Below are 21,139 nucleotides of genomic sequence, written 5' to 3'. Positions count from 1 at the left end.
TGATAAGATCTTAAAATCAACCCTGCACATGCCTTTTGACCCAGCAACGCCACTTCGAGGACTCTATCCCACAGATATTCTCATACATGTACACAAAAACATGTTTAATGATATTCACTCCAGCACTGTAACTACAAAGGCAGAAGACTGGAAACGATCCAAGTGTCCATCTGTAGGGTGGGAACTAGCTAAATCGGTTTGAGTACATTCACACGAGGGAATGCTAGGCAGCTGTTAAAAAGGAGACAGCTCAGAGTGCCTGGGCGGCTCAGTCGGTTAAGCATCTGACTTTGGCTTGGGTCATGACCTCATGGTTTGTGAGTTCAAGCCCCATGTCTGGCTCTCTGCTGGAAGCTCCGAGCCTGCTTCAGACCCTCTGTTCCCTTCTCTCTCTCTGACTCTCCCCTGCTGGTTTTCTCTCTCTCTCTCTCTCAAAAATAAATAAACATTTAAAAAAATACTTAAAAAGAAAAAAGGAGGCTGTTCCATGTGTGCTGAAACAGGACAATCTCCAAAGCATGTTTGGTGCACAACAGTGTGTGGGGATATGCACACTTAATATGCTTGCACTGAAGGTCCCTGGTAATGGTGGTTGTCTCCAGGGAGGGGACCTGGGATTCTGGGAGCTGACAATGCAAGACTTACTTTATATTACACAGCCTTCTATACAGTGTCAATTTGTTTACCCCCTGCCTATGTTACCTCCTCCCTCCCTGATAAAAATCCATTTTATTCATACAGTGTCATCTGAGCCAAAACAATCTGAAGAGATAGAGGACATCACAACCTCCATTTTACTGGTGACAAAACTAAGGCTCAGAGGCAGCAGGGTATTTTCCCAGGGTCTCACAGCTGGAGCAGAGTTAAAACTTGAACCCAGGTCTTCTGGTTCCAAATCCCATGTTCTTCCTACCTGCCTGTCTCACCAGCCATTAACTGGTTGAGAATACCCGTGGAAGGGACAAGGTCCCTAGCAAGCCCCAGTCAATGCATACATTACTTACGAGGGGTAATGGATGAAGGGGGTGTTCTCTGCCCTCTTGGTTAGAGGCTGAAAAGCCACTCAGATTAGAAAGGCTCAGAGACCTTGCTTGAGAGATAATGCAATCCGGGCAAGGCAGTGTCCATGGGTCTGGGGGTGTGGTAGGCAGAATGGGCTCTGGCCCAAGTAGCAGGGAATGCGTCTTCCTGAATCCTCCAACCGTGATCCTTGAAGGGTCAGCTCAAGGTTGAGAGTCCTAGTTTCTCCATAGAGCAAATGGTGCTGGTCCCCGGATGTAGACTGGGCCAAAGTTAGAGAGGGAGTGGGGCAGCAGTGTGGTTGATGAAGGTCCCTTGGCTCACTGGAAAATGGGCTATGAAAAAATCTAAACACAGGAGAGGGGGACTGGCTCAGGGTATTGGGAGAAAACTCTGGCCACAGGCCTAGAGACCTACTATGGCCCAAAGACTTAGAGAAAAAACATAAACCTGCTTTACTCCCTCCCTCATTCCATGGGTAAGCCCACCTCTGCCCCAGTATCTTACCCTCAGCTCCAGCAGCTGCCCATGTCAGTGCTGGGGCCAGCAGGGGAAAAGGGACATGGAGGCAAAGGGTAGTTGGAGGTAAAATCCTGGGCCAGGAAAATTTGATGGGAAAGGACCAGTGGGGAAGGACAAGCAGAACCCATGGGAAACAAGACCCCTATCCCCATCCAGGTTTCCTCCACTTAACATGTTCTGCCTCCAAGACCCTTCCTCTTCCTTCACTCTAGCTAGCTGAACTTGCCTGCAGGGTTTCTGCCAGACCAGTTCACTTTTCCTAACCCCAAAGTTTCCAAGGCTTTCCACGGAAATTGTGCTTCATGTACCCAAGAGCCAATACCTCCTTGGGCAAGTAACATTTCCTTATTTATGTATGGGAAGGAAGGAAGGAAAGAAGGAAGGAAGGGAAGAAGGAAGGAGGGGGGGAGGGAGGAAGGGAGAGGGAGGAAAACAGAGGGAGGGAGGGAGGAAGGAAGGAAAGAAGGGATATCTTTCCTCACATGCGGTGCTGTCACTGCAGCCAACAAAAGCTGGATGGAACCACTTGTGTGTTCATCTAAAATCTTTTCTGTTTTGTTAAAATCTTTTTCTGTCCTTGGAAGTATGTGCAAGATATTTTGGTTAGTGGGGGGAAAAAGTCACAAAACAGTGTTTTTAGGAAGCAGTTCTATTTTTGGAAAACAGATAAATGATATGTTAGGATATGCTCAGAAAAAGTCAAGGATGGTGAAGCTTAACATCATTCAAGGAGGTTTTTCTCTGGCAGTGTGATTACTGGAAATTCTTATTTGTTGTGTTTTAAAAAAAAAATTTGGGGGGTGTGCCTGAGTAGCTCAGTCGGTTACACATCTGACTTAGGCTCAGGTCATGATCTCAAGGTTTGTGAGTTCAAGCCCCACGTTGGGCTCTGTGCTGACAGCTGAGAGCCTGGAGCCTGCTTCGGATTCTGTCTCCCTCTCTCTCTGCCCCTTCCCTGCTCACATTCTGCCTGTCTCTGTCTCTCTCTCTAAAATAAATAAACATTAAAAAAATTAAAAAATAAAAATTTTGAATATTTATTAGTTTGGAAATATAAAACTTTTAAAAATTTAAATTGGGAAAAACATATGCCCTTGTACACTTTGTTTTAAAACTCCAAGCTCTAACATAGAAGCAGCTGTGACATAGTGGGGAAAACTCGTTCCAGCATATGTGACTTTACCAAGTGATATATGTTTGGGCCTCAGCTTTCTCATCTGAAAAATGGGTTAAATAATTCTGTCCTGCCTCCTTCCCAACCCTGACCCTAATGTGTTATTATCTCACATTAAAAATATTATCTATGAATCACAAATTCTAAACACATACTTACAATGATAGAAACTACACCCATATTTTAAAAGACCGGGAGGGAATAATCACAATAGTAACAACTGTCTGTGTTCAGTTGGTGGATGACTTTTTTCCATTAAATTGGTATGTTTTATTATTTCATTTTATTTTTTTAAGTTTATTTATTTATTTTGAGAGACAGAGAGACAGAGAGAAAGAAAACAGTGGGGGAGGGGCAGAGAGAGAGGGGGGACAGAGGATCCAAAGCAGACTCCGCGTTGACAGCCAAGTCCGATGTGGCGCTAGAACTCACGAACTGTGAGATCATGACTTGTGCCGAAATCAGACGCTTAACTGCTTGAGCCACCCAGGTGTCCCTTTATGTTTTATTATTTTAAAATCAATTCAAATTTCAAATAAAAATAGCTACTTACAGAATGAAAAGCAACCTCTCTCCAAAAGGAAAGGATCATTCTCTTTCCAAGCCTGAGCTTCAGCCTGCTGCCCCACCTCCAAAAGGCTACTTGGAACCAGGGATTTAAAAATACAGTAGAGGGACACCTGGGTGGCTTAGTCGGTAGAGCATGGGACTCTTGATCTCCGGGTCATGAGTTGGAGCCCCACATTGGGTGTAGAGATTACTTAACAACAACAAAAAGAACATAGTAGAAATGACATAGCTGCTCTGAATTTCACAAGGGCCAAGGAGCCCCGACCCTGAGCTCTTCAGAGATCCACCTAGAGAAAAGGGACACTGGCCAAGGGTCACTTGAGGTTGACAGACACCCTGGGCACTGGGAGATGGGTAGGGCAGGAGACTGGACTAGGGATCCTAAGGTATTGAGGTCCATTAGTGTCATGTTTTATTTATTTATTTGTGTATTTAAATGTTTATTTTTGAGAGAGAGACAGAGTGTAAGCAGAGGAGGGGCAGACACACACACACACACAGACACACACAGACACACACACACACACACACACACACACACACACACAGAATCTGAAGCAGGCTCCAGGCTCTGAGCTCTCAGCACAGAGCCCGACACGGGGCTTGAACTTGTGAACTTCAAGATCATGACCTGAGCTGAAATCGGATGCTTAACCAGGCGGTGCCACGTTTTTCAAGTGTGAGTGGTGATAACAAAATTATTTCATGTGGCTCCAGACACAGACACACATTTTTTATTCCAGTGGTTATGTATTTATTTTTATGGCTACCTTCTATTTATGTTAAGTGTTGCTGGTTTTCCTTTTTACTGAGGGGAAATAATGCTCCTTTTCAATTCGTGTTAAAGTTACAAAAGAGGGTTGGTTTAAAGACACGTATTGAGTACGCGATTGAATAAATGGTTTAGGGATGGCCAAAATTATAAGGGGGGTTTGTGAAAGCCTGGGATTTGGGAAACATTGCTCTCATTGATTACTGGTTCCCGTGGAAGGAAAATGATCCCTTATTGTTAGAAATTAGTATAAGTACCAGGGAATTGCCTCAGGGTCTAGTCTTCACCATCAGTTCCAAACATATGTACACATACCTTGACAGAGTGTGTTGATTAACTGCACACGCGCACACCCTACACCGAGGCATACGGGCTCCTTCACACCCTGGGCTGAGTTTATGAATAGCATATTTGTACATGTGCTATATCTGGGCATGTGTAAAAATACATACCTTGGGCACAATCAAGTTGCTGTTTTAGACATTTCTTTATTCCCCCTACACAATGTGCTGGGACATGTGAGCCTGGCTTATTTATAGATGAGGATCACTTTTCAGAGAACTTGGGGGCAAACACTCCCAGGGCCCAGGGACTGGCAGCTCCATACTCCTAGAAGAGGCCTGCGGCTTCATAGGATGATGCCCGGACTAGATACTGGGAGGCAAGGGAGCCCTACTATTTGCTGAGAAACTATGGGAAAGTAACTTCTCTGCTCGGAGCCACAGTTGGACCACCTGACCTTTAAGCCCATCTGTAGCATGAACTTCTTCAGACCCCGCCCGGACTAGATACTGGGAGGCAAGGGAGCCCTACTATTTGCTGAGAAACTATGGGAAAGTAACTTCTCTGCTCGGAGCCACAGTTGGACCACCTGACCTTTAAGCCCATCTGTAGCATGAACTTCTTCAGACCCCCGCAGCCTCCCCACCCCAACCACCAAATCACAGGCGGCTTGTGTGTCATTCATGCCAAGTCTCTAGCATCCCACACTCTGTGTACTAGGTGTGTGACCTGGGCCAAGTTACTTCTTCTTTTTTTTAAAATGTTTATTTATTTTTGAGAGAGAGAGCAAAAGCAGGGGAGGGTAAGAGAGAGTGAGGGAGACACAAAATCCAAAGCAGGCTCCAGGCTCCAAGCTGTCAGCACAGAGCCTGACGCGGGGCTCAAACTCACGAGCCACGAGATCATGACCTGAGCCAAAGTTGGACGCTTAACCAAATGAGCCACCCAGTGCCCCTGGGCCAAGTTACTTCTGTCTCTGATCCTTAGGTCTCTTGTTTAACAATCCAAATAATACTATCTGTCGTAGCCATATGTATAGACCTGGGAGGATGTTCGTGATGTGTTAAATTTAAAAAAAGTAAAAGTTGCGCTATAATTCTATTTTTGTTTTGGAAAAAAAAGTGATTGAGCAAAAAATCCCAGTATGGGGGGCCTGGCTGGGTCAGTAGGTAGAGCACGCAACTCTTGATCTTGGGGTATGAGTTTGAACCCCACGTTGGGTATAGAGTTTACTTAAAACAAACAAATAAAAAAACCCCAGTATGTACAGTATAATCCACATTTTAAAAGAGGGTATTTCTAAACACATAGGGGAAAATTCCAGAGGACAGACGTCAAAACTAACAGAGGCTTTCTATGGATGATAAGGGTTTCTTCTTTTTTGCTTACGTGAACATGAAAAACGCATCTTCTAGGAATATAAACTAAAAGTAAGTAGAGGAAAATATGGAAAATAAGAAACATCTACCTTGAAGGATGATGGGAAGAATTAAGTGAGAAAACACAGCTCTCATTAAATGGGGACCTGTTGAGCGCCTGGGTGGCGCAGTCGGTTGGGCGTCCGACTTCAGCCAGGTCACGATCTCGCGGTCCGTGAGTTCGAGCCCCGCGTCGGGCTCTGGGCTGATGGCTCAGAGCCTGGAGCCTGTTTCCGATTCTGTGTCTCCCTCTATCTCTGACCCTCCCCCATTCATGCTCTGTCTCTCTCTGTCTCAAAAATAAATAAACGTTTAAAAAAAAAAATTTAAAAAAAAAAAAAAATGGGGACCTGTTGTGCCTTTTGACAGGGGGAGACTTCTCTGCTCTCTCCTACTCTCTGGTGGCTGTCAAGAGTAGGCCCTCACTTGGTTCTTGCCCAGCAACTCTCAGGAAGCACCGACCAAAAGCAGCAAGGGGCCCACATTTTGGAAGCCACAGAAGTTAAAACGTCAGCCCTAGAAAGGCCAGGTCAGCATTTCCAAGGTCACTCCCTAGAATGCTCATTCATGGGATGTTAACAGGGTTGCTGCAAGAGGGGCTGTGGGCAGAGGAGACTATGAAGTGCTTGGTTCAACAAGTTTAACGGATTTTCCATACAGGACTTGTCAGAGGCTTGCCAGCTCCAAGAAGGGGATTTGTAGGTAGTTTTCCCGGCCTTATTTGACCACGGAATACTTTTTTTCGAGAAGCACCTTTAGTGACTATTGTTTTACAAAGAATGATGATCTAATCTCTTTCATTTATTTTTTTCTTTTAATTTCATGGGTGGGGAGAATGAAGCTGAGTGTGAAGGGCCTCTGTGAGGAGGAACAGGCTAAGCAACCACCTGAATCAGCAGCTTGACCTCCTGCCCTTCTTCCTCCCTCACTTCTGTTACAGGAATATGCCCTGTGGCCCTTCTACCAAATGGAAGTTTCTCCTATACCTATACCCCTTACCTAGATGTGAACAAAAGTCAGAGCAGCTGGGACAACTCAACACTCAAGACAGATTAGTCCCAGGGCAGAGAGACCTGGAAACCAGTGTTTCTGAGGCCAAGGAGCCCCACCTCCACCAGGAGAGAAGGAGAAAGCGAGCTGGTAACTACAGCTAGAGAGATGTAGGCAGAGGACCGTAGGGTGACTGGGAAAGGCCTTGGAGCTGCATTTCCAAAGATGTAAGAATCCATGGGGTGACAACCATGTCATGAGACCAACTCAGAGTCCACAGAAGCAAATGAGCCTCGTGCTGTCTGCTCGTGCTGCATGTATATCTGGGCCTAGCCAGGAGGCCACAGTAGGGATCAAGTCTCAGGACCAGCCTCTGCTCCTCTGTGGCCCTCAATCTCCTCTTCAGTAAGGCAAGTGCTTGGGTTAGATATGCTCTGAAGGGCTCTATCACTACGCCATACCCAAGCTCCATAGCTTAGTGGGTGGCATTCTTTGTAAGGAGTAAAAACTCTGCCCAACTTCTCTCGGGGACCGGATGTGAGCTGAGAGTCAGGCAGTGGTTGGCCCCTAAACCAGTTTAGGCAAATGAAGCCACTGTGGCTGTAAGAATCCCAGTTCCTGAGCACATCCCAGAGCCCTCTCTGGCCTACCCACCGCCCACTCCCCTATAGGACACTCACCGAGGCTCCTCGGGCACCGGCACTTGGTCCTTCTCCCAAGTAATGACAGGTGCTGGCAGCCCTTCAATGTGGCATTCAAACCGAGCAGTCCCGTTCTCCTCCACCACCTGAGACTCCGGGTGCAGAGAGAAGCCTGCGAGTGCTGGGGGTGAGGACAGAGATGCGTGGGCAGAGACAGGAGAGGAGCCCGGAAAAGACAGGGGGCACAGACAGTGAAACACACACAGCACGCACATGAACACACAGAGAGACAGAGAAGTACAAGGTGACAGAAACACAAGCAGAGCAAATGCCAGCCAACAGAGACACAGTTGAAGCGGCAGCCGGGGGGTAAGAAGTGGAGACTACTGGTCAGATGCCGTGTCAGAATGAAGCGCAAAGCACTGCCCCCCAACCCCTAACATCACCATCATGGCCAGACTGCAGTAAGATGCACATTTCTTCTGGCCTAAAATTTCTTCACGGTGATCTTGTGTCTCTTGAGAACCGCCCCCCACCCGGGCTGGATGATGGGGCTTGTCCAGGTACTCCACCTGCTCCAGTGCCCCCCACTCTTACAAGACTTTCTGAAGGGCTTCCTGGAGGAGAGCACAACTCTAGACTCTCAAACTCAAAGGGAAAGAAAAGGAGGAAGGAAAGGTGGGGGGGGGCGGGGAGGGGAAGGCAGCCACACCAGGAAAGGACCTACTGAGCAGAGGAAAGTGGAGTGAGCTCAAGAGATAGGCCTTTGTGCAAGGAGCTAATGGGGACCACACTTCCCGCACCCCAGGCCTCCCGGGTCTCAGTTCAGCCCCCGGTTGCAGGCACTTACTGGCGAGCTTGACCACTGCGGCCTGGCTGGCCACCGCTCCAAGGGGGCCATGGGCCAGGCAGGAATAGTTGCCCTCAATGAGCTCTGAGTTCCCAGGGCCCGCCTCCTCACTGCTATCAGGTGCTAGCGGCTGAGACAGCCATAAGGAGCCATTTGGTAGCAGGCGCAGGTGGTCGTGCTCAGGCAGAGAGCCTCCATCCTTGCTCCACGTGATGCTGGTGGGGGGTCCGGAAGCCCCCAGACCGCAGTCCAGCAGTGTAGCTTGCTCTGGGCCCAGGATCACTTGCAGTGGCCCTGCCCCACAACTCAGCTCCACTGTTGTCTCCGGGGGCCACGGCAGTTCACCTGCACAGAGAGGGCAAGGACCAGGGCTGTTAGTGTGGGTCCTCCCGCATTCCACAGCCTCCAGATCCTCGGTCACCTGCCCAGGGGCTGGGGAAGCTCGTGGAAGAAGAGGTCCCATAGAGAGATCTGCATCCAGATCCTTGGCTCCGCCCCATCACCTGTGATCTTGGGCAGTCTGCCGCCCTTCTCCGCGCCCACCTTCCCTGGCTGCTCAATTTCTTCATCAGCCAAAAAACACAGTTCACAGCAACATTCTTCATAATAGGTGAAAAGGAGAAACAACCCAAATGCCCAGCACCTGATGAGTGGCTAAATATATTCCTCAGCCATGAAAAGAAATGAGAGTACCGCTATCTGCTACCTGGATGAACTTGAAAAACTTTCTGCTAAGTGAAAGAAGCCAGTCGCAAAAATGCTACATATTATACAATCTCATTTCTAGGAAATGTCCAGAGTGGGCAAATCCACAAAGACAGAAAGTAGATGAATGGCTGCCGGGGGCTAAGGAGAGGGAAGAATGAGGAACCATGGCAAAAGGATATAATGTTTCTTTTTTTGGGTAATGAGAATGTTCTGGTTTTAGCCAGTGGTGATGGTCGTGCAAACCTGTGAACATCAGAAAGACCACTGACTTGTACACTCTAGACGGTGAAATCTGTGCTATGTGGATTTTATCTCAATAAAAAAAGTACACAGTAACCCCTTCCTCATAGGGCTGTTGGGAGCATTAAGTGGGACAAGGTGTGGAAAAGGAACACAGTGCCTGGCCTGGCACAGAACTGGCCCTCGGAAATGTCACTCCTCCCTGGAACCTTACAGATCATCTTGACCACTATCACCCAACCCACTTCTGTCCCAGTGACAGGAGAGGCTAAGCACTCCTCCCTACAGCTCAGTTCCCCTTGATCATGCAGCAAGCCAGAGCCCATCCCCAGGAGCCCCAGAAGAGCCTGTAGCTCCAACACGGCCCCTGCCACAAAGGGAGAACTAGGGGGGAATTGGGGGAGGGGAATGTCATCCCAGGGTCAAGGCGAAAATACACAAAGGCCAATGTTTATTATTTTAACTACGATTTCAACAAGGCCCAGTAATAGTTATTCATAGAGAAATGGTTGGTTTTCCCAGTTGTGTTGACCAGAAGGTCGACCTGCTACCTCCCCGTCCCATACAGGCTCAATGACCCAAGGTTCCTTCTTATCCTCAGGCCTGACACTTTGCTTACAGGCACAACGGCACATCTGAGAATGTACCGAGGACAAAGATGAGTACGATGGCACATACTTAGTACAGAGCAGGTCTGGGCTGATAGCCACATGAGGGCATGCAGAAAGCCAAATGGCTTGGGAATCAGGCAACCCTCAAGTTCTAGACCTGGGTCTGTCACAGTCTAGCTGTGTGGCCTCGGGCCAATCACTTCTTCTGGACTTTAATTTACTCAAACGTAGCTAGCAGGTGATGTCTGAGATTCTAAGATTTTAGGATTATTCAGTGAAGAGTCATACGTGGATAAACCTATTCCCGAACATATAGAACACCATTTGGGCACACATACAGACCGTAGACACAACCTTCCACACCTGAACATATGTACCCCAGTTTCTGCCATACTTGTCATAACCTGGACATATAGATGTCCACACTTAGAACCCCTGTCTGTCTCCAGGCTCTCTTCCCATCACTCCTAGAGTAAAATAAGACTGAGGGGCAAAGACAAGTCCCAACTGGCTGAGTAAGGAGGCCAGGGCAGAAGCCAGGGCTCTGACACCAATGGGGCCTGAACAGGGCCTCTGCCTTTTTTTTTTTTTTTTTTTTAAATGTTTATTCATTTTTTGAGAGCAAGAGAGACAGACAGAGCATGAGTGGGGGAGGGGCAGAGAGAGAGGGAGACGCCCCAGGTCTCTGCCTTTCTTAATTCATCAGAAAGGCTCTGCTGGCACCTCCAATCGCACAACCAGCCTCAGCATCACTAGTGAGTGCAGGGACAGGCCGCCCTTGTCCTCACCTGGTTTCCATCCAGACTGGAGAAACCAGACTGGCCTTCACATCACTTTGGGCTATTTGCTGTGGTGGAAAGAGCATTTGACCTTGGGGCCAAAGATGTAGTTTTCAGTCTTGCTGCTCTGCCTATCAGCTGTGTGACAAACCCCTTAACCTCTCTGGGCCTTAGTTTCCAGATCTGTAAAATGAAGCCCATATGACCAAGCCTGTGAGGAGTAAACAAGATGATGGGTGTCGGCGCATCAATCAAGGAATGGGAGCTCATTCTTTACAGGCTCTTTATAAACTGTACAAATGTTTGCGTGGTTTTCTTTTTTTTTTTTTTTTAATGAAAGATGTTACTTTAAAAAAAAAAAAAACTACACAAATGTTAATTACAGTTCTTAACAGCCAGTCCCTTCTACCTCTAAAGCCCTAGATTCTATGATTCAAACATAGGGTAGGGGGAAGACAAGCCCGGGCTCTCAGCCCAGTGGCTTCCAATTGCCGGGTTCCAGCCGCTGAGCAGTCAGTTTGAGTTTCAAGGGAGAAAAGCCCCACATGACACGAATCCCTGAGCCCTGCGGCAGCCTCCCCGCCCCCCCAAGCACGTCCGGGCCTGGAAAATCCCCTGCCGCGCTGAACAAACAATGTGAACAGTTGGGGCCTGAGCAGCTGCTGGGTATGTCAGCAGCCTGGGCTCTGGCGGGCAGGACGGCAGCCAGAGAGGCCGGTGGCTGGCTGGGGAGCCCAGAGGAGGCTCCGATTCCCTTCCTGAATATTCATGGATCAGCAGATGTCTGGCTTCGCCACCTCTGAGGAGCCAAGCACCCAGCAAGGTAGAACAGGGAAACCAACAGGGATGTAGATGAGGAGGGAACCAGCCCACCCTGGCCCAGGTTGGTGGAAATGTCTTTGAAGCTTGAGATGCCTCATTTTATAAGTGGGGAAGCTGAGGCCCAGAAAGGTGGAGGGGTGGGGGTGTCTCATCTCTCCGGAAGACAGTAGGGGAAATGTCCTTTGACCTTTGGGGGATGAACCCAGCACTGAAGAGACAGTTGCCTTTGAATATGAGGGTTCTCTCTGCCTCAGTGCCCAACCCAATTTCTGTGCCCAGGACATGCATCCCCAGGGGTTCAGCTCAGGCGCCAGCCATCCATGAAGCTGGCCCTGCCTCCTCGGACAGAAGCTTTTTATGCTTTACATCACATAGCCGCTTGCGGGTCCCTTACCCATCCTTCCTCTTGCCTAGACGGACAACAGGGTGTTGGGTGGGGAGGGGGGGTGGGGACAAGCCTTGGTCCGGAGTCAAGGTCCTGGGTCATTTGTTACATGACCTTGGGCCCACTACTTTTACTCCTTCCAGCCTCAGTTTCCCCAGCCTGAAAAGGAAGAGTCTCCACTTTTCTCATGTTCGCCAAAATTCTGCCAGAAGCAGAGGACAGCACACTCAGGAGGCTTGCTGACTGCCCCCAAATGTTTTGATTTTTAAACCTGTGGCGAATTTTGCATTCTGCTCCATTACATAGCAATGCTTCTTTTCACATAAACTTGGTCCCTACACCACCAAATCGCTTCATAAAAGCGATGCTCTGAGGAGTGGACCTTGTTTGTCCGGTGGCTTCTTGGCCACCCCTTTCCTGCCACCCCCAGCCACTGTCATGGCTGACCCCCAAAGCCCTTCCCATGAGTATTTCTCAGCTATCCCTCTCAGGACTGGGGCAGACACAGTGGACGCTTGCTGCCCACCAGCTTTGTGCTTCTATGGGGGCTCCTCTGCCATAATTCCTTCTCCTCAGCTTCCTTGGTGAGACCCTACCAGAGACACAGAGCTCCTATGCTTGGGAAACCTGAGGTCATCTCTCGATCTCCTTCTTCTAACAGGTTATTTTACCCACTTGCAGGATAAATTAGATTTTATGAGGTCAGTTAGAACCCAGACAGAAAGGAGATTCGCTTCCGAGTCTCAGAGCCAGCTCGATGCTGTTTTGTGTAGTTAGTGGGGGCCAGTTGTGAGCCAGGGTTCCATTTCCCCGTGAACTCTCAGGAGAGGGGCCAGAGGGTGGGGGAGGGAAACCAAGCCTAGATGTCTCCTCCATGAAGCCAAGAACTTGCCACAAACATCAATGCCTTGTCACTTTTGAATTTCGGGGCCCAACAGATTTACATCTTGTGTTCAGTGTGGGGCCGGTTCTCCATGATGCCGTTATGTCTTTTCCTAGGAGACCCAAGTCAGTGTCTTCCAGAAACTTCCTTCCCCACCCCCCCCCACCCCCACCTTGGCGGCTTCCCTTACAAACACACTAAACCCCTCCCACCAACAGCTGAAAGGAGAGCTTGGGACAGTGGCCTGGGACACAAGGATGGGCACACAGTTCCCTTCATCTGTGATCCTGAGAGGCCCGGCCTCAGTGGACCTGACAGTAAAGCCACAGTCAGCTCCTGCCTCCCTCCCGTTCCCTGTGACCCTCTATCCCCATCAAAACGCTTTCAGCTCTCTGAAAGCACACTGCTATTCCATATGTTGTTCCTGCTGCTCCCTCTCCTTACGACAGCCCAGCCGTGCTATCCCTGGTTCTGATGTTGTTGCCTCGTTTCTGCCCCATAGGATCCTGAGCACCTTGGTCATTGCAGTTATCACTCTAGAGTTTTTACTTTCTTTCTCCCCAGCAAGGCAACAAGCTCAGAATCATGTCCTCGGCAGCTTTCTAGATCTCTGGTACCTGAAACAGTGCCTGGTACATACTAGGTGCTCAATAAATATTCCTTGAACAGACAAGGGGACATGTGGAGACACAGCCCCATCATGCTTTTCTAAGCTTCACTTTCCTTATCTGTAAAAATTATAGGAACTCCTTTAAAGTCTGGACATGACGTGAATAATGTATGTGGAAAACTGCCTATGTGGCATCTAGTAGACACTTAACAAAATGCTTAAAAAGCACAGAGACAGAAAAGCAAACTCACACCGAAAGAAACTCTGTACTTAAACATTACAATCACTGGAGAGCTCACTACCTTACCAGTTCTCCTGCTGTATGGCTCATATGATTAAAAATATTTCTCCTGTGCCCGCCTTTCTCTCCCTGTATGCTCTGATCATTTGCTGGAACTCTCTCTTCCAGACTATGTGACAAGCTAGTGAGTCTCGTATGGGAACCATCCAGAAGTCTTGGCTCTGCGCCAGCTTACATACTCAGGTCTGCACCTGAAAGAGAGCTTACTGAGCCTCTGTTTCCCTGACCTCAATGACTCCAAAGCGCCTCAAATCCAGAGGATGCCTCAGCGTCAGCCTCAGCAGTGAGGTAGCCAACAGCCCAGCTAGATTCTATTTCTCTGCATGTCAGGGCCAGAACATTAGCTCTTTGATTTTCCTCCCAACCCCAGCTCCCATCACCCTCCTCCAACCAGGCTAGGGCTGGCGTCCTCCCCCATCAGAGCTGCTCTTACTCCTCCCCTCTCCGCACACTCCAGGGGGCTGGGAGCCCCAAAGCCCACCTGGCAATGACATCTGTTCTGCATCTGGAATTCTGTGTCAAGTCTGGTTGCTGTACCTCAGAAACAGTGGAGGCCAACCAGGAGGCAGCGGGTAGGGATGAATGGAGAAGGGTGAATTCCAGAGCCCAGACTCAGACACACCAACTGAGGGAGGTCAAGCCCAAAGTGGGTAACTTCTCATGTGAGGGGGAGGGGGTGCAGAGAAACTGAACTTGGGTATGTGTGTACCAAATCCAGGGAAAATGTGGCTCCAAGAGCCAGGAGACTAGTTCCAGCCCCAGCTCAGTCCCTATCCATGCAGCTTTGGGAAGTCACTCAGCTTTCTCGTCTGGAAAAGGGGTTCATGCTAAAATTACTTCTAAATTCCCTTCAGTGCTGCCATTCACTCTACTTGTGAGATAGCTTAACATGAAAGAGGTACCTTTAGAAGAAAAGAAAGGAACTGCTATTTTACACATAACGTATGATGAATTGGGCCATGAAAGTTCATAAAGGACCGATGAAGGTATGGAGAAATTCTGGAGAAAACTCACTATTAAGAGAAACTTGATTGACCTGGTTCCTAACCTCGATATGGGGTCAGAGGGGAGGTGGACCTCTGTGTCTCCGGGCTGAGAAAGAGATGGGGCAGAGAAAGCAGCTCTCAGGTTCTTGGAGCCTTCTTATTACTGACCTGTGGCATCCCCACTCCCCAAATTTTGATTGGGTGGAAGGGAGAGCCCCACTTCTTGCACTCAGCATTCTCCCACCACCCCCAGACAGAAGCCCCATTCCTATAAGTCTCCCCAGTTCCAATCCTTGACTGGAGCCGTGTTGGGGGACACCAGCCCCTTCGCTCTGCCATGTTGAGGTTGCTGAAGCATCTATTATTTTTTTACTTCCCTCTCCCTCACCCCCTGCAAACTCAATCTATCTTCAGATCCTACTAATTCTACTTTCTAAATATCTCTAGAAGCCTGGCCACACCAACTGCCACTACGCCGGTTGCCTCCATCCTCTCTTCTGGATTACTACAACAGCCTCCCAAGAAGCTGGAGCTTCCTGCTTCCAGTCCCGCCCCACCGACCGATTCTCCACACTGGCTGCAGGAGCTGATGCAAAGCTGATTTTAAAACTTGCCAAGGGCTCAGGCAGGCTCTCAGGCCAGAAACCTTGGTGGGACTTATAAAGTCCTTCAGGAGCTGGGACCAGCCCCCATCTTCAGCCTTCTCTCTTGACACTTGTGGTACCAACCCCCCCCCCCCCCCCCCCCCCCCCCCCGCCCATCCCACTCCATCCTGCCCCATTCTCATCCCTGTGCTCTCCTCTCCTGCCAGGCTTAGCTTCATTCAGTGTCCTAAACGAAGTCACTCTGAGCACTTACATGGGCAGTTCACTCTGGAAAACTTTGCCCATCATCACTCTCCTTTTACAGGGCTAACTGACCCTCTGCATGGAGCTCTATTATTCATCACTTCCTGGAGGAAGCTTTTCCTGACCTTTCCAGACTCCCTGTCATGTCAGTCTCCCTCCACCAGACAGCAAGCTCTGCACCAGGGACCAGGTCTGCCTCCTTTATTTCCCATATTCTAGGCACCAAGCACATGCTAGTCAAAAAGGGTGCTCAGTAAATATTTGTTGAATGAATGAATGAATGAATGAATGACCTCGGTCCAGATCAGGGTGGCTAGTCAGAACCCTACAGGAGTGTCCCTAGGCCTGTTAAACTTTGCGCACTCAAAGGGTTTGGGACTGAGGGCCAGTAGCCTCGTTGTTTTGGCCATGCACACTGCTGCCAAGGGAGCCCCAGCTCGGGCCCTGACCCAGCCTTGTGCACTCAAGAGCAGGGAGAGGCCAGGTCTCCCAGGCAAACTGAACCCCTTGCAGGAGGCCCCACAGATACACCGTAACGATCGAGCGCAGCTCCCAGCCCTCATCCCGCTTTGCTGGGTGACCCAGAGCCGGTTCCTGGAGCTCTTGGAAGAGCGTAAGAGTCGGCACAACTATTCCTTAATCCCCTGGGCTCCCGGAGGACGGAGGCCTCTCCCGCACTTCCCCGCCCCCTTCACCTGACAATCCCGGGTTCCGAGCCAGGGCTGGAGAGGGGCGTGTCTTTGTGGGGAGAGAAGGGGTCCGAGCCTTTCCGGGCACTTTCCCACCCGCTGTTTGGGTTTCCTGGAGATGGGCCTGGGGCCGGCCAGACCAAGGTTCCTCCGCGGTCCCTGCCTCCCTCCTCCGTCCCAGCCTCCCTCCCACGTGGCCTGGCTGAGTCTCTCTGGAAAGCCGAAGCAGCTGGAGAGAAATCCCCCTCCCCACCCCCACCTCTAAGTCCCTCCCCGACTCGCCCCGGACACATCCTCAGCTCCCCCCTCGCCAGGGAAGGCAAGAACTAGGCGAACAAAGCGGGCAGCCCATCCCCCTCCCCAGCTCTGCCACCTACCTTCCCCCTGGGCCGTCCCCCAAACGCACACAACACGGAAAGCAAGAGGACTAGGGTGGAAGAAGGAGCCCTAGGCACAGAGCACTGGGATTCCGTCACCCCAGACCCAGCCCTTTCTCCAGTGTGGACAACTCTGACCCTTACCCCCACCCCCACCCCGCACTGAAGTGGTGGTGGTGGTGGGGGGGGGGGGGCTGGAGGAGGCCTTGTTGACCTGGTCAACGCTTCCCTGACCTGCCCCTGGTGGGTGGGGCAGGAGTGACACGCGTCCCATCACGAGAGCGAGTGTTGGACAAGTCCACGAAAGCAACTGGTTTCCTGCCCCCCTCCCCCCGTCCACTCCGAGCCACGGGTTGGGGGAGCAACGCTAACTGTCCCCCCCCCCCCCCACAGCCCCAACCAGCCCCAGGGACCACACCCACTGGGCAAAGTTGAGTGTTTTATCACCTCTGTCCTCGCTCAGTCCGGAATCGCCTGCCCTGTCCCCCCCACCACGGGCAAGGACACTCCCCAAAAGCCAAGGCCAAATATTAGCTCAGCCCCGTAAACACAATTACACACAATCTGGACACAAATGGAGGTGCAGATACACACCCCCCAACACCCCTCTTTCACACACTCTCAACCCACGACACGCGCGGGCAAGGAGAGCCAGCCCGGCGCAAGCCACCAACGCCGCAGCCGCGGCCCCGCGATGCCACGCCGCGACTGTGACACGCACTGCGGACACGTACGCCCGCAGAAGCCCCCCGTCCCCACCCTCTGAACGCGCGCGCGCACACCCTCACACTCACACACTCACACTCACACACTCCAGACTCCGCAAAGCAAGGACACACACCCCCTGCGGCCAAGTCCGTGCCGCAGACGCCCCCCCCGGCCGCAGCCCGCAGCCCCCCAAGCACAGGCATCACGGGCACCGGGACGGGCCGCCCGCGCCCTGCGGCCCCGCACTCGCTCGGGACCCGGGACGCACGCCAGCCCCACGGCCAGGCGCAGCCCGGGGCGCGGGCGCACCGACACGCCGCAGCCGCTCCCGCCACTCCCGCGGCGCCCGCCCTTACCGCGCGCCGCCAGCAGGCAGAAGGTCAGCGCGACGAGCCCGCCGCCGCGGCCAGCGTCCCCCCGCGCCATGGGGCCCGGCTCGGGCCGCCGCCGCCGCCGCCGCCACCGCCTCCCCGCGCCTCGGCCGCCGCCGCCGGGGGAGGGCGCGCCGGGCGTCAGTGGCCCGGGGAGGCGCGGCGCCGCGGGCGGGGGCGCGGCCTCGGGGGCCCGGGCCCGAGCGGGGGCCGGCGCGGGGGCCCGGGCTGCCGCCGCCTCGCCCGCCCCTCCATCGCCATCTTGGGCGAACAGCCGGGGCGGGGGCGCCCGGCGAGTGCGGCCGCAGGGCCCGCCGGGGACCCCGGCCCCGCGCTCCGTGACCCTGCCCCGCGCGGGGCTCTGCTCTGCCGGGGTCTCTGGGTCGCCTTGGGCCCCAGTTGGGCCACTTGTTTCTGGGTCTGTTTGTCTCTTGGTGTCCCTGTCTCTGAGTCTCTTTCTGCCTCGGTGTCTCCGTTTCTTTTCCCTGCCGCTGCCTCAGGGTCTCCTCCAACTCGGTTCCAGGCTCAGTGGAGGCAGAGTCAAGGTCTCTGTCCGTCCCGCAGGCCCATCTTGTCACCTGAGCCCAGTCCATTTCCAGCCCAGATCCTGGCCTGAATCCTAGTTAGCTTCTCCACAGGCTGCACCAGGAGATGCACTGAGGACAGGACAGTTCCCTCCTCATCCTCATTCGCATGGCCATTCCAAGCGGGAGACTTCTCTTGGCCTCCTTCTCTTTCTCTTGCAATTATCAAGCTAGGCAGAGCATACTCTACCCCAAGCACTCGCACATTTAGACCTCTCTACACCCCTGGGAGGGGCAAGAAGGTTTTGCTCCCATTTTACAAACAGGGAAACTGAAGATAGAGGAGGTGAAGTGACTTGCCTAAGGACACGAGGCTAGGGAGCTTTCAGACTCAGGAGCGTCATTTTCTACTCATTCTTCGATGGTGCCTTCCCTGACCTGGCCACACGGGTTGCCTCAATATCCCACAAATATTTCTTGTTCCAAAGCCGGGGATTCAATTATCAGGGCTAGGGTAGGGGAGGAGTCCAGATTAAATGATCTATTTAAGGTCCCTTCCAAGTCCAAGATGCCATAATTCTTTTTTAAGTTTATTTATTTATTTTGAAAGAGAGAGAGAGCAGTGAGCATGAGTGGGAAGAGGGGCAGTGAGAGAGAGAGAGAGAGAGAGAGAGAGAGAATTCTAAGCAGGCTCTGCTCTGTCAGCATAGAACCCGATGCGGGGCTTGGTCTTACGAATAGTGCGATCCTGACCTGAGCTGAAATCAGCTGAAATCAAGAGTCAGACCCTTAACCGACTGAGCCACCAAGGCGCGCCAAGATGCCATGGTTTTTCATTCCTTAGGTGTCCAGTGTTCCCATGACTTAGAGCCATTTCATCTCTGTATCTGCTAGGTGCCTTACCCATTTGTTGCAAGTTACCTTTAATTATGGCCTGTACTTTGCAGATCTAACGGGCCCTGGCATGTATTCATTTATTGTCAGGCCCATCAGCAGCATTTGACTTACGTGAGCACTCCTGCTTTCTTTTTTAGTGATCTCATCTGGTCATCAAGGCTTTAAATGACATCTTTTTTTTTTTTTTAAGTTCTTAGTTTATTCTTTCATGAAAAATCTGCACCATCACCACAGAGAAAGTCACTGCAGAATCTTTACTCCTTCTGTTGTCCAATCTCCAGCTCACTTTTCACCAGTACCAACATGGATCTGCAGTCCCCCTGACTTTCTTCATTCCATTCTTGCATTCCTTTTGTGTGTTCTTGAGGTCTTTATCTTCTCCTACAGGCCACGTCTTACAAGTCTATGTTTGGGTTCCTTTTTCTTTGGATCATCCAATGAACCATAAATCATGCCAAAGCCAGTTGTCTTGCCACCACCAAAATGGGTTCTGAATGCAAATACACAGATGCCATCTGGTGTGGTCTTATACATTCTGGGTAGTTTTCCCCAAATTTCTGTCTTAGTACGGTACTGCTGCCTTTCCAGCGTGAAGAATATCGATAACCATTTGTTTCTGCTGAAATTCCTGGTCTGGATAGTTATCATGTCAATCATGATGGTGGCCAAGCTTCAGGCAGCCAGGGAGGAAAAGAGCTTAAATGACATCTTTATGCTAAAGATGCCCGAATATATACTTCCAGCCTGGACCCTCTCCCTAGAACTCCAGACTCATATCCTGCCACCTGCTCAATATTCCCATTGAATGTCTAATAGGCATCTAAATTTAACATGCACAACTGAGCCTTGACCTTCCCTGTCAAACTTGTGCCTCCCACAGTCTCCTTGTCTGAGGTCCTAGCAGCTCCTTCCTTCCCCTACCACAGGATCCAAGCTCCATCAACTCTCATCTGGATTGTCACCCCACCTTAGGTCTCCTTTTTTCTGTCCTTGTACCTCTTCTGTCTTTTCCCAATACAGCAAAAGGCATCCTGTTACAGTGTGCACAAGATCATGTCACTTCTCCGCTCAAAACCCACCAGTACCTTCCATCTCAGAGCAAAAGCCAAAGTCCTTCCTGTGATGAGAAGGGCTGTGGTGGCAGTTCCCTCCCTCCAGCCTCTAGACCTTTGCCCACCTAGTTCAGTGTGGAACTCTGCCTCCCCATCCCTCCTTCCTCACAACGTCCTCCCTCTCCCTACCCCCCTTCTTTCTAACATGCTCTACATTTTACTTATTTTATTTATAGTCTGTCTACTCAACAGAATGAGGGCTTCATGAGGACAGGGATTTTTGTCTGCTAGATTCCCTGCTGAATTCTAAGCAGCTGGACCAGTATCTCTGGCACTGTGTAGGTACCAGGGGGTCAAGATAAAAAAGATACAAGTCACTGCCCACAGGGAGGGTAGTGTCCTAAGTGGCATGGGGTGGCAGGGAGAATGGGAACAAGAGAAGGAAGGACAGTGGTGTGTGTCTAAGGGGGTGGGGGTGAGGAAGGAGGCTTCACGGAACTATTGATTGTTATAAATGTTTGACCTGGGTCTTGACAATTTAAGGAGGATAGAACTGATGGTGGGGGAAGAGTCCCAGTGGTATAAGAGCACAGGAAATGGCAGATCCAATCATTAGCGGCACAGATATCCATGGATGACCCCTATGGGTCAGACCCTGCTCTGGGCACTAGGGGCATAATGGTGAACAAGATGGTTCTTGCCTGCATGGTGCTTGGTCTAGTGAGGGAGACAGACAAGTAGGCAGGTAACTCTAATACTGTGTGATATATAGGCTGTGAAGGGGTACAGGGAGTATTAGAGTTACCCCATATCTCTCCCTTTTCCTCTGCCCCTCCCCAACTCTTACTCTTGCTCTCTCTCTCTCAAAAAAAAAAAAAAATCATCAATTTAGGGGCACCTGGCTGGCTTAGTGGGTAGAGCATGTGACTCTTGATCTCAGGATTGTGAGATTCAGCCCCACATGGGATGTGGAGATTACTTAAAAAATAAAATCTTTTAAAAAATTTTTAATGTTTATTTATCTTTATGAGAGAGAGGGTCAGACAGACAGAGTGTGAGCAGGGGAGGGGCAAAGAGAGAGACACAGAATTGGAAGCAGGCTCCAGGCT

General features: G+C 50.8%; 1 protein-coding gene and 1 long non-coding RNA gene across 5 annotated transcripts in view; one reads left to right on the top strand and one right to left on the bottom strand.

Moving 5' to 3' along the window:
• IGDCC4 (immunoglobulin superfamily DCC subclass member 4) overlaps positions 1-17,667 on the bottom strand; it is a 40,647-nt gene extending 22,980 nt beyond the window's left edge. For all 4 annotated transcript variants that reach the window (XM_045449407.1, XM_045449409.1, XM_045449410.1 and 1 more), the window contains exons 1-3: positions 17,543-17,667; positions 8,240-8,584; positions 7,429-7,570 (exon numbers count right to left, since the gene is read on the bottom strand). In XM_045449407.1, coding sequence (XP_045305363.1) covers positions 7,429-7,570; positions 8,240-8,584; positions 17,543-17,612 — 557 coding nt within the window. In that variant the 5' untranslated portion in view covers positions 17,613-17,667. The remainder of the gene's footprint in view (positions 1-7,428; positions 7,571-8,239; positions 8,585-17,542) is intronic.
• LOC123582870 lies at positions 8,603-15,262 on the top strand. Its single transcript, XR_006704629.1, has 2 exons — positions 8,603-11,460; positions 15,012-15,262. It is a non-coding gene; the product is annotated as an uncharacterized LOC123582870 (long non-coding RNA).
• Positions 17,668-21,139: the final 3,472 nt, after the last annotated feature.

This window comes from Leopardus geoffroyi, chromosome B3, assembly GCF_018350155.1.
Source record: "Leopardus geoffroyi isolate Oge1 chromosome B3, O.geoffroyi_Oge1_pat1.0, whole genome shotgun sequence".
Lineage (NCBI taxonomy): Eukaryota > Metazoa > Chordata > Mammalia > Carnivora > Felidae > Leopardus > Leopardus geoffroyi.
The sequence above is the reverse complement of the archived record's forward strand: the minus strand, read 5'-3'. Positions and strand labels throughout refer to the sequence as shown.